General features: G+C 37.4%; 1 protein-coding gene across 4 annotated transcripts in view; it reads right to left on the bottom strand.

Annotated features, from left to right (window-relative positions):
- ttc7a (tetratricopeptide repeat domain 7A) overlaps nt 1-12,925 on the bottom strand; it is a 54,409-nt gene that overhangs the window by 17,766 nt on the left and 23,718 nt on the right. For all 4 annotated transcript variants that reach the window (XM_051916626.1, XM_051916624.1, XM_051916625.1 and 1 more), the window contains exons 14-16: nt 9,844-9,916; nt 9,388-9,548; nt 2,059-2,175 (exon numbers count right to left, since the gene is read on the bottom strand). In XM_051916626.1, the coding sequence (XP_051772586.1) occupies nt 2,059-2,175; nt 9,388-9,548; nt 9,844-9,916 (351 nt within the window). The remainder of the gene's footprint in view (nt 1-2,058; nt 2,176-9,387; nt 9,549-9,843; nt 9,917-12,925) is intronic.

The raw sequence follows: 12,925 nt of genomic DNA, 5'->3' as shown, positions 1-12,925 counted from the left end.
GACACAGGTGAATTCAATCAGTAGCTACAGAAACAAATTAGGACATATAGGCTGTGTGTCCACCAAACTGTTTTTTCCCGAGACCAGCATATTTTTTCAATTGTCTCCAATGGGAGCACTGCGTTTTTTAAAGGGTTAGTTGACCAAAAAATGAAAATTATGTCATTTTTTACTCACCCTCATGGCGTTCCACACCCGTAAGACCTTCGTTAATCTTTGGAACACAAATTAAGGTATTTTTGTTGAAATCCGATGGCTCAGTGAGGCCTCCATAGCCAGCAATGACATTTCCTCTCTCAAGATCCATTAATGTACTAAAAACATATTTAAATCAGTTCATGTGAGTACAGTGGTTCAATATTAATATTATAAAGCTACGAGAAAATTTTTGGTGTGCCAAAAAAACCAAAATAACGACTTATATAGTGATGGCCGATTTCAAAACACTGCTTCAGGAAGCTTCAGCGCATTATGAATCAGCGTATCGAATCAGCGTATCGAATTAGTGGTTCGGAGCACCAAAGTCACATGATTTCAGCAGTTTGGTGGTTTGACACTCGATCCGAATCATGATTCGATACGCTGAATCATAATGCTCCGAAGCTTCATGAAGCAGTGTTTTGAAATCGGTCATCACTATAATAAGTCGTTGTTTTGTTTTTTTGGCGCACCAAAAATATTCTCGTTGCTTTATAATATTAATATTGAACCACTGTACTCACATGAACTGATTTAAATATGTTTTTAGTACATTAATGGATCTTGAGAGAGGAAATGCCATTGCTGGCTATGGAGGCCTCACTGAGCCATCGGATTTCAACAAAAATATCTTAATTTGTGTTCCGAAGATTAACGAAGGTCTTACGGGTGTGGAATGCCATGAGGGTGAGTAATAAATGACATTATTTTCATTTTTGGGTGAACTAACCCTTTAAAACGACAAGGCTCTCAACGTGAAATACTACAGCGACCAACCGCCACATCCTGCTGGTCAACAGCAACAGATGACAACAACAAGCACAACAACAGAACAAGATCACTGAAAACAAGAGCCAGAGCAAATACTTTAGATTGTATCAATATTTTATATTCGGAAACAAACTATCTGGGACATCAGATACTAGTAACAATTCTGTGGATATTCCATTTCACATATAGCACATATTGCGTCTTAACTGAAAAATTGCTGCACCGCAGAAGTGCTCTCAAGCACCCGCAGCAAGGTGTTTTCAGAAGAGCGCTGGCATTTTCAGCTGGCAAAAACGCTTTGGTGGACACACGGCCATAGGGTGCTTCTCAAACAGAAGGCTGCATCCTAGTGAAGCTGTGTCCTTCCTAGTCCAGTCCTTCTGAGGCTTCAGGCTTGAGTCCTCCTCAGCTTTAAACGCTAGAATGAGACTGTCTATTAAGTGCACATGGCTACATCACACATGTTCCCGCCCCCATGGTCACAGCACGAAAATACTATTAAAACTTAATTTGGAAAAATACTTTGTATTAAAAATCTTTATATTAACTGGCTTTCTATTAATGCAATACAGTGAATGACAACCATCTGTGGTCTCCCACTGGCTTACATTATTGGCAGTTTAGTGTAAAGTGATTAATTTACACAAAAACAAAAGATAACATGTATGCCTTCATCTCTGAAAACATTATTTTTGTCTTACGTTTCATAATGAACTCAGACAAGCTCAGTGCTGACTTGTTTTCTGTCAGTTCTTTTTTGTGAATTCGAATGTGTGCAATGGATTGTGGGTCACTAAAGGACGTGAAGGATACACTTCATGCATCCTTCAAAATTAGCTGAATGTAGAACATGAAAAACAAAGGCTGCCTTCCAAGGATCCTTCAAATTGAGATGGCCTTCGGTGGAGCTTGGTGATATGGCAGCCGAGAAATGCAGCCTTACTAGGACACAGCCTTCCGTTTGAGAAGCACCCATAGAGAAACCAAGGAGACAGGAATAAGCACAAGCAACAAGAAGAGAGGAACAATGGAACAAAATGAATCAGAGTTTTTTTGGAACAGAGACGTGACACATACGCAGCACATTACCTGAGTCGGGTAAAATCATAACGACTTTGCCACAACTGCAGCATTTCTGCACAGGTCTGTAAAGCTGCAGCAGGTCCGAACAAAACCTCCTCCAGCTTCACTTTGGTAAAGAGAAGACTAAAACACACAAAGACAAGAACAATTATTAAACTACAGTGCAACACACACCAAAAAAGAGACAGAATCAGAACGTACTGGCTCTTACGAAAGAAGGAAGTACTTTTGCTATAACATTTTTTTTTTTTAAAGAAATGAATACTTCTATTCAGCAAGGATGCATTAAATAGATCAACAGAGAGTGTAGAGATATTTATAATGTTGCAAAAGATGTTTCTTTTTTTTAAAAAAAGAGACGTTCTTTTGAACTTTCTATTCATCAAAGAATCCTGAAAAAAAAAAAAAGTATCACAGTTTACACAAAAATATTAAGCAGCACAAGTGTATTCAACATTGGTAATAACAAGAAATGTTTTTTGAGCAGCAAATCAGCATATTACAATGATTTCTGAAGGATCATGTGACACTGAAGACTGGAGTAATAATGCTGAAAATTCAGTTTTGCATCACAGGAATAAGTTACATACATCATAAAATATATCAAAATAGAAAACAGTTATTTTACGTTATATTTCACAATGTTTTTGCTGGATTTTTGACCAAATAAATGCAGCCTTGGTGAGCATAAAAGGCTTCTTTCAAAAACATCAAAAAATCTTACAAACCCCAATCTTATGAATGATACTGTGTATAACATAAATAGATTAAACATAGGACCGGGCCATATATCAAATATTCACAAGATTTTGCAGATGACAAAATAAATATATACTCTAGACCTAAAAAATATAATCACTACAATCTAGGAATTAATTGATTCATGAAAAGTGAGCTAGAATGGAGCAAGAGATTTGGAAATATATTTGTTTTAGAGGTGGAATGAGTTATTAATTTTATTACAGATATAGTTACATAGTATATAATGGATATAGAAAGTCTACACACCACTGCTAAAACAGCTGTTTTTGTGATGTAAAAAATGAAAGATAAATCATCAGAACTTTTGCATGTTTGAAGTAAAAATTACAACCTATGCAATGCCACTGAAACCAAAGTGACACATTTCAGAGAAAAAATAAATTAAATAAATAAACAAACTCAGAATAACTAACTGCATAAGTGTGCAAACCCTTTTATAATTGGGTATGTGGCTGTCTTTATGTCTTTAGTCTACTGCCTTTGACGTCATTCTGAAACAAGTAAATATTAGGGCTGGGACAATACATTGATTCTCAAATCGCGATACAATGAATCTGGATCGATTCTAATCATTTCTCTTTCGAATCGATTCTGAGCTTAGCTTTAACAGCAGATGGCGCTCCAGGCTAGTTTTTAACCGCACACTCAAATGCTCACGAAGAATGCTGGGCAGCAATCGTGCATTCGGCGATTGTACCTCGGCTCAGAATGCTTTTATGATGCAAGATTAATGTAAACACAGCCCACTGCAAACACTCTTGTAATTCGCTTCAACCTTTTCAAACTTTATGAACGATTATTAGTGGTTTAAGTGGTGTGTGTAACGGAACTGGAAGCAAGTACAAGTGTTTCTAAAGCACGTAGTGCCATCTGCTGTTAAAAACTAAGCCCAGAATCGATTCTAGAGAGAATCGCGATACAAAGGAAAATATCAGAATCACTCCAGATTCATTTTTTATCACGACTCGAGAACCGATGAATCGTCCCAGCCCTAGTAAATATGCTTCCATCAGCCAATCAGGACATCATTTTCCTGTTCCATAGTAGTCAGTCAGACATTTACAGTGTCAATAAATCTTTCTGGAACTGAGTGTCCATTAAGCAAAGATAGCAGCATCCAGATCTTCATGAGCTAAATGCACAGAAAAGCAACTGTCAATGAGATGTGTGATTTTCACCGGGTATTACAGACCTCCTTGGGTCAACCACTAGTTCTCTAGAACCACTAGAATCAACCCTAGTTCTCCATCAGTGGCCAATGCTTCAGTTGCTTCAGAAACTAGCAATTCTGCAGCTGTCTGGGGATGTTCTTCCCCTGAACTGTCTCTCATTTCACCAAGGTACAGCGAGTGGGTGGACGTCTGTGTGAGCTGGAGGGTGGAGGGGTGAAGCGAGATAAATGTGAAGGTGTGTGTGTGGGTGTGTGCTATTAAGAATGTGTGTGTAAATAGGGGCAGCAGAGCATTCACACCAGCGGTGACGCTCATGCTACGATGCGCTGGAGCAGCAGTAGTGTGGGGATGAAAAACACATAGGCTACGTTCACACTGTCAGTTTTTGGGATTGACAACCGCATTTACTTACAGGTGTGAGTCTCGAAATGTCCCGTTCATACAGCAACTTGCAGTAGCTTCTGTATGAACGTACAATGGGAGTCAAGCCTGTATTCTCTTACCATAGCGACAGGGGCCAAAGTAATATCAAAGATGGTGACTTAGTTAACAATAAAAACAATGGGCCAGGAGAACTGGACTGGAGGTCAGGGAACAAATGGAAAACAGGTGCAAGTGAAGACAAGGGAACATTTCCTCATTTGGAAAAAGAGTACTAAAAAGCACTATAACTCTACTAGTTAAAGTCAACATGAAATTAAAATTGATGATGCTCACTGCATTATTGTGAATTCCTAATTCATTATAGTCCTTCACGTCTATTGCGATCTCAGAATTCAGGCCAGCTGATAATACCTAGAATGTCAAAATCAACCGCAGGCGGTAGATCCTTCTTCTATTTGGCACCTAAACTCTGGAACAATCTTCCTAGCATTGTTCGGGAAGCAGACACACTCTGTCAGTTTAAATCTAGACTAAAAACGCATTTCTTTAACCTGGCATACACATAACACATTACCAATTTATATTTTCAAATCTGTTAAAGGATTATTAGGCTGCATAAATTAGGTCAGCCGGAACCGGGAACACTTCCTATAACACCTGATGTACTCGTTACATCAGAAGAAGAATGGCATCTACGCTAATATTAGTCTTTCTGGTTATCCCGAGGTTCACCGTAGTCAACCGGATCCAGGCCGTATCCAGGTGAAATCGAGGACCTGCGCCTTGACACGACCACAACGCAGCCCTGAAGTATCAGCAGAGATTGAGTCAACTAGATCATCCACTCTGAGGGCCTCATCGACACGACAGCCACGACACAGTTCCTCAACAGCCGTGATGAATACAATCCTCAATTGGATGGAACTGGAATAAATACTTTGAATGTTGCGATCCTGTCGGACTTATGATAGCTACCTGAATCGTAACAAAGCACTGTTGGCCAGAGGAGAACTGGCCCTCCGACTAAGCCTGGTTTCTCCCAAGGTTTTTTTCTCCATTTAAACACCTATTTGCCACTTGTCTGCCACCTGATGTCACCTGATGGAGTTTGGGTTCCTTGCCGCTGTCGCCTTTGGCTTGCTTAGTTGGGGACACTTGACATTTGACTTGACATTTGATATTCAACAGTGCTTTGATCTGCCTGCATTGACACTATTCTTTTAAGAGCTGCTGTGCAGCCAAATAATGTACCAGTTATCAATGTAAAGCTGCTTTGACACAATCTACATTGTAAAAAGCGCTATATAAATAAAGGTGACTTGACTTGACTTGAACAAGCATTGCATGTTTTTTCAAATTGTCTTCATAATCTTCACAAAAAGAAATAACATGCTCTACCTCTTAAACAAATTTCCACGTCACAAATCCCTCTTGGTTTTTAGCTCCCATCTCCAAACATCTGGTTCCATTATGGGATGTAATGCTCCCTGTTCATGATACAATTAGTTTGATGGACATCTTGTTTCACCCAGAAAAATATGTCGGATTACGGAAGTTCAAATAGGTGATTAAAAGTGATTTTAGTTTGCATGCACCCTGGTTCATCTCTTCCTTCCTCATATGTTAACAGAGTTTCTAGAAAGCGCAGTTAACTTTTTCAGGTTATAAAGCGATGATTTGTTTTCTCCAGAGGTAGAGGTTCTTGGAATGAGACATGTGACAATTTAATCATTGTGTTCAGTCAAACACAATAGATTCAGTGTGTGCTGTTTGTGTGAGAAATGCTGGGGTCTTTACACACTCTCACACATGCGCTTGATCCTAATTATTTTCTCTCCATTTTTGTCTCTGCCTGTCACTGAGAGCAATACTGACCCCACATGGTGATGAAAATGTGCACAAGCACACTTTTCAAGTAAAATATTTCACACAAAAAAATATTTTAGGCTTAAAACTATAAAACAGTCTAAAACAGTTGAAAATTGTCATTAAGTATTGTCAAACGTTAGTGTATCATGTGATGAACTATACATATAGCTACTAACTTCTTAATTCATATGTCCAGTAAAAATCACTGCAGAATCAACTGATTAAAAACTAAAAATACAAAAATGAAGTGAATACACTTCTGAGCTAAGATCAAGCAGCTGTTTTCAGATGCCACTAGGTTTGATATGTTAAAGATCTAAGGGCAGGGTCTAAAGCGCATGCAGGTGCACTTAAGGCATGTCTGAATCCACTTTTGCTAGTTTAACAATGGAAAAAAACTGAGGATGTACTCCAAAAGGGTTGTACCTAGTCTCTTAATGAGTCATGGGTGTGTTTTGGGCGTAATGTGCAATAAACCAATCAGAGTGTCATCTCCCATTCCCTTTAAAAGCCAGGTACGCTTGCACCATGGCGGATTCGCTATTTACATAGCGGAATATAGACACCCTCAACCTGATGAGTCAGTTTAAATACATGTGTGTATTACCACGATTGGTTAAATAATTAGCCAATTTCATTCATCATTACTGCAAATAGGTTATTCTGATACATGCAATGACTATCCATTAAGACATGTAGGCATTTTTATCTTTATGTACACAATAATAATCTTTTGCATTGTAATCCTTTTATTTTTAATATTTGGCATGTTTGTGTGCTGCTGCGCATCCCTGCGTGTGTAACAAGCAGAATGTACGCATGTTGTGCACCCATCTATAGGCGCAGATTACTAACACGGCCTTTAAATAACAACAAGAACAAAAAAACATACTTTGTTGGTTAATGGCGCAGTCGTCTTCATTTGCTTTAAAATAGCAACACGCCAACAATGCACCTGAACACACCTCGTTTTCAGACCAGCACACCCATGGGCGAACAGATGGGCATGAGAGCATTTGCTATTTAAACAACGTGGCACAGGACGTGAAAATGATAACTGTGTCGGGCTAAAACTAGCAAAAAACACTTGCGTTGTGCCTGGCGTTGCATTGCGCCAGGTATATGATATGGCCTTTTGTTTTCTAAAGCAGATATTTATTGGGGATACAGTCAAATAAAGTAAGGCACATTTTTAATTGAACTGCTAAATAAAGTTCTTACGGAATTTAAGACACTAAGGGCCAGATTTACTGACCACTTGCATCAGCGCATACCCTCTTTTGGCGTTAAAAAACTACTGTCAGGATTTATTAAAGACATGCAGTGAAAAATTAGCGCTTAAAAGGGGTGGACAGTTATTATTGCAGCTGACTTTACTGCACATGCATTTGTAGGATTTTCCCTTTCAGACGCAAAATTTATGGGAGGAGAGTATTTACATAAATCACGCAAGGTGATTTACTAAGGTTTGCTGGTATTTGCGCCATTATTTACCACCATCTATCTACCAAGAAGCATGTCTTAAACCAGACACTTATTTGCGCTGCTCTTGGTAGATAGCATTGGTCATTATGGAAATGATTTAGCTGCATCTGTGTTCTTTAATTTGCACGTCATCAGTAGATCACACGCAGAACTTTTCACTCCCGGTTTTTTGGAATTGCACTCTCACACTAATTTGCCCTGTTCAGTAAATCTGGCCCTATTTCTTCAATGTTTCTCTGTAAAGCTGCTATGAAACACTGTGAAAAGCACTGTTTAAATAAAAGTGACTTAACATTAGGGGTGGGAGAAAAAAAAACGATCCATCGATGCATCGCGATTCTCTCTCCAACGATTCTGGATTGATTCTGAGAATTTCAGAATCAATTCTAATCTTAGTTTTTATTCAGATGCGCGATGACGCTGAGTGTGCTTTAGAAACACCCAGATTCTGCTTGCTTCCAATTTCTCACACACATACACCACTCAAACCTTCTGTAAAATAATCTTTCATTAAGTTCGGAAAGGTTGAAGTGAATTACAACGACATTCGTGGGCTTCACTGCACAGGATGAACTGTGAGAGACGCGTGCTTTGTTTGATGTTGCTGTGCGCGGTCTCGCCTGTCGGTATTTTCCTTACAAATGCTCTACGAAGGCATGCCGTTTGGATGCAGGGGACTTATATATTTAAAATATGAAACTCACTTACAGAAGGCTGCTTGCAATTTCAAATGCTGACGCTTTGTTTGTGAAGAGTGCTTGCGTATGCGAGTTCGAAAGACTCCGTGTAAGTGGTTTAATGTACTTGCGTCTCAAAATGGTTTTATGATGCAAAATTAATGTAACGTTAGCCTAAATACAGCCAGTTTTGTCTTAAAGGATTAAATGGACAGGACAAACCGCATTACTTATTATATTTCAAAAGAGATCCATGCGTGAATGCAACGTATTAGATCTTCCGCTGTCTGTGATGTAACAATCAAATGACAGTAAACATGAGAAAGAAAACGTTCAGATAATCTTAAATACTGAAAGCACTCTTTGTTTGTTGCTTATAATATGTTTCATTGCTCCTCTTTATTATTTGCTAATTGCTTGTATGTTTTGAAGTTATATTAGTTTAAAATTCTTAACATACAATTGTTTTAATAATTTTTTGTCTATTTGTAATTATTTTAAAAAGTAGGCCTACTTATAATTACTTAAGTAAGGAATCAAGGATGTGTAAATGTAAAGGATTTTTAGGTTTTTAAGTCAGTAAACTACTTAAAAAAAAAAAGAGTAGATCAAGAAGCGTTTTGGAATCGGATCGTGACTCCCAGAATCGGAATTGGATCATGACGTGACTAAAGATTCACACCTCTACTTGACATTCAGACAATAACATTCATAAAAATTAACTTAAAGGGATAGTTCACCCAAAAGAACATAAAAGAAGATATTATAAGAAATGTCTCTGTGTTTTTTGTCCATACAATGGAAGTCAATGGTAAGCAAAACTGTTTGGTTTCCAACATTCTTCAAAATATCTTTTTTTTTTGTGTTCCACAGAAGAATGTCACACAGGTTTGGAATGACAAGAGAGTGATTAAATGATGACAGAATTTTCATTTTTGGGTGAACTATCCCTTTAAAGTAGAACACACACATATATGAACACATACTTAAAGTTGTCTGGGTGCTGGTTAAGGGCGAGTTTGAGCATATCAAGGGCGTGTTGGTAGTGTTTCTGGGCACTGAGTAGTAGAGCCAGCAGGTGTAGAGAGTGCAGATCATCCCCACGAACATTTAGAGCCAACTCCAACGGTTTCATCGCTTCTGACACCTACCACAAACACAAGAGGTCACATTAAGGACCAGCACTGACTGAAATAACAGGCGAAATATTACACGTACATACAGTTATATGATAAAAAATATAAGCTAAAGAGCTGTTCACACAATCATGTGACCTTGACAGTCATAATGTGTCAACAAAAGCTACAAAATTCCACAGTCATGCAAAATAAGGAGAGAAATTCATGTAAATTTCTTTTCTTGGAAGATGTGAAGAACAGAAATCTGATATCCTGATGCGATTCTGCATCTAGTCAGCGAAACTGATGTGATAACATGCTAACCTGTCGAACCAAAGCGAGCTGCAGAGAGAGGAAGAAGGAGATCTGAGGGTCCTGAGGATCCAGTGCATGTGCTCTGCAGTGAAAAAAAAAACAAGTCTATGTGAAGTTTTCATCACCTTACTACCTGTCTGATATCTTCCAGCTAAGCTTATATGCTGGAATTAACTGTGATGTTAAATTACATAGTAACGGGATTAAAAAACAATTGAAACCGACTGCAACAGATAACATTAGTGTAAATGAACAGAAACTATTTCAGAACTGATGAAGTTTCTATGACGTGTTAACTTTGGGAAAGTGTTTTCAACATTTTAATATAAAAAATGCTTATTGTAAATAGTTTTTTTTTTAATGTTTATATTCACCAAATTTGTCAACAATTTCAGTCTTTTTTATATAGACTGATCAATGACATTATTCATGATTATTTTCTTCTATTGACAGCACTAGTTTTTATTAGAAAGAAAAAAAACTGCATATATATATATATATATATATATATTTGAACTACTGTTCAAAAGGTTAGGGTCAGTAAGATTTTTTAAAATAATTAATTTTATTTAGCAATGACTCATTAAACTGATCAAGAATGACAGTAAAAACTTTTACATTCGTTACAGATTTCTATTTAAAATATACAGGTGCTGGTCATATAATTAGAATATCGTGAAAAAGTTCATTTTTTTATTGTAAATTATTTTAAAAAATGAAACTTTCATATATTCTAGATTCCCTACATGTAAAGTAAAACATTTCAAAAGTTTTTTTTTTTTAATTTGTTGATTAGAGCGTACAGCTAATGAAAGTCCAAAATCCAGTATCTCAAAATATTAGAATATTTACATTTGAGTTTCATTAAATGACCATCCCTACAGTATAAATTCCGGGTATCTTTTGTTCTTTGAAACCACACTAATGGGGAAGACTGCTGACTTGGCAATGGTCCAGGAGACAATCATTGACACCCTCCACAAAGAGAGTAAGTCACAGAAGGTCATTACTGAATGGGGTGGCTGTTTACAGAGTGATGTATCAAAGCATATTAAATGCAAAGTTGACTGGAAGGAAGAAATTGGGTAGGCAAAGGTGCACAAGCAACAGGGATGACCGCAAGCTTGAGAATACTGTCAAGTAAAGCCGATTCAAACACTTGGGAGAGCTTCACAATGAGTAGAATGAAGCCGGAGTCAGCGCATCAAGAGTCACCACACTCAGACATCTTCAGGAAAAGGACTACCAAGCCACTTCTGAACCAGAGACAACGTCAGAAGCATCTTACCTGGGCTAAGGAGAAAAAGAACTGGACAGTGAACAGTGGTCGAAAGTCCTCTTTTCAGATAAAAGTAAATTTTGCATTTCATGTTGAAATCATGGTCCCAGAGTCTGAAGGAAGACTGGAGAGGCACAGAATCCAAGCTGCTTGAAGTCTAGTGTGAAGTTTCTGAAGTCAATAATGATTTGGGGGGGCCGTGACGTCTGCTGGTGTTGGTCCAGCAGGACTTTAGCACCTGCCCACAGTGCAAAAACCACTTCCAAGTGGTTTGCTGACCATGATATTACTGTGCTTTATTGGCCAGCCAACATGCCTGACCTGAATCTATGGGATATTTTCAAGAGAAAGATGAGAAACAGTCGATCCAACAATATACAGATGATCTGAAGGCTCAATAGTGCCTCAGCAGTGCCACAGGCTGATCACTTCCATGCCACACTTCACTGATGCAGTAATTTGTGCTAGGAGCAAGTCATTTGCTGTAATATGTCCTGCCGATCAAGTATTGAGTGCACAAAAGAACATACTTTAAAGAACTTGAACTTTTCTGTTTTGCAAATCCATTTTTTGATTGATCTTAGGAAATATTCTAATATTTTGAAATACTGGATTTTGGACTTTCATGAGCTGTACGCTCTAATCATCAAAATTTAAAAAAAAAAACTTTTGAAATGTTTTACTTTACATGTAGGGAATCTAGAATATATGAAAGTTTCATTTTTAAAAATAATTTATAATAAAAAAATGAACTTTTTGATGATATTCTAATTATATGACCAGCACCTGTATGCTGTTGAACAGCTGTTGTCGTTTGAACTTTCTATTCATCAAAGAATCCTGAAAAATGTATCACGGTTTCCACAAAAATATTAAGCAACACAACCTTTTTCAACACTGATAATAAATGTTTCTCAAGCATCAAATCAGCATATCAGAATGATTTCTGAAGGATCATGTGACACTGAAGACTGGAGTAATGATGCTGAAAATTCGGGAATAAATGAAATTTTAGAAAATACATAAAACTAGAAAACTGGTATATTTAAATCGTAATAATATTTTACAATAATTTATTGTTTTATCTGATTATTGATCAGTGATTGAAATGTGATCGAAATGCAGCCTTGGTGAGCTTAAAGGGTTAGTTCACCCAAAAATTAAAATTTGAAGCTTCGAAAACGAATCTTTTGTTTCGAATCAGTGGTTCGGAGCGTGAAAGTCACATGATTTCAGTAAATGAGGCTTTGTTACGTCATAAGTGTTTCGAAATTTCAATGGTTCACCACTGGGGGAGTGACTTTGGCAGTTTGATACACGCTCCGAACCACTGATTTGAAACAAAAGATCCGTAAAGCTTTGAAGCTTCATGAAGCAGTGTTTTGAAATTGCCCATCACTAGATATTGTTGAATAAAGTCGCTATTTTGTTTTGTTTTTTTTGGCACAAAAAAAGTATTTTCATCGCTTCATAACATAACCACTGTAGTCACATGAACTGTTTCTGGGCTTTGAAAGTGTTAATTGTCTTGCTGGCAATGGAGGCCTCACTGAGCCATCGGATTTAATCAAAAATATCTTAATTTGTGTTCCAAAGATGAACGAAGGTCTTACGGTTGTGGAACGACATGAGGGTGAGTAATTAATGACAGAATTTTCATTTTTGGGTGAACTAACCCTTTAAGAGATTTCTTTCAAAAACACTAAAAAATCTTACGGACCCCAAACTTTAAACAGTGATGTAGTTTTGAGAAAAAATGTTATCAGTATATTATCAGTATGTTTTAATATTAAAAAAAGTTCTGCTATCAAC

This window comes from Ctenopharyngodon idella, chromosome 13, assembly GCF_019924925.1.
Source record: "Ctenopharyngodon idella isolate HZGC_01 chromosome 13, HZGC01, whole genome shotgun sequence".
NCBI classification, from domain to species: domain Eukaryota; kingdom Metazoa; phylum Chordata; class Actinopteri; order Cypriniformes; family Xenocyprididae; genus Ctenopharyngodon; species Ctenopharyngodon idella.
Note: the sequence above shows the minus strand (reverse complement) of the source record. Positions and strands in the feature narration are given on the sequence as shown.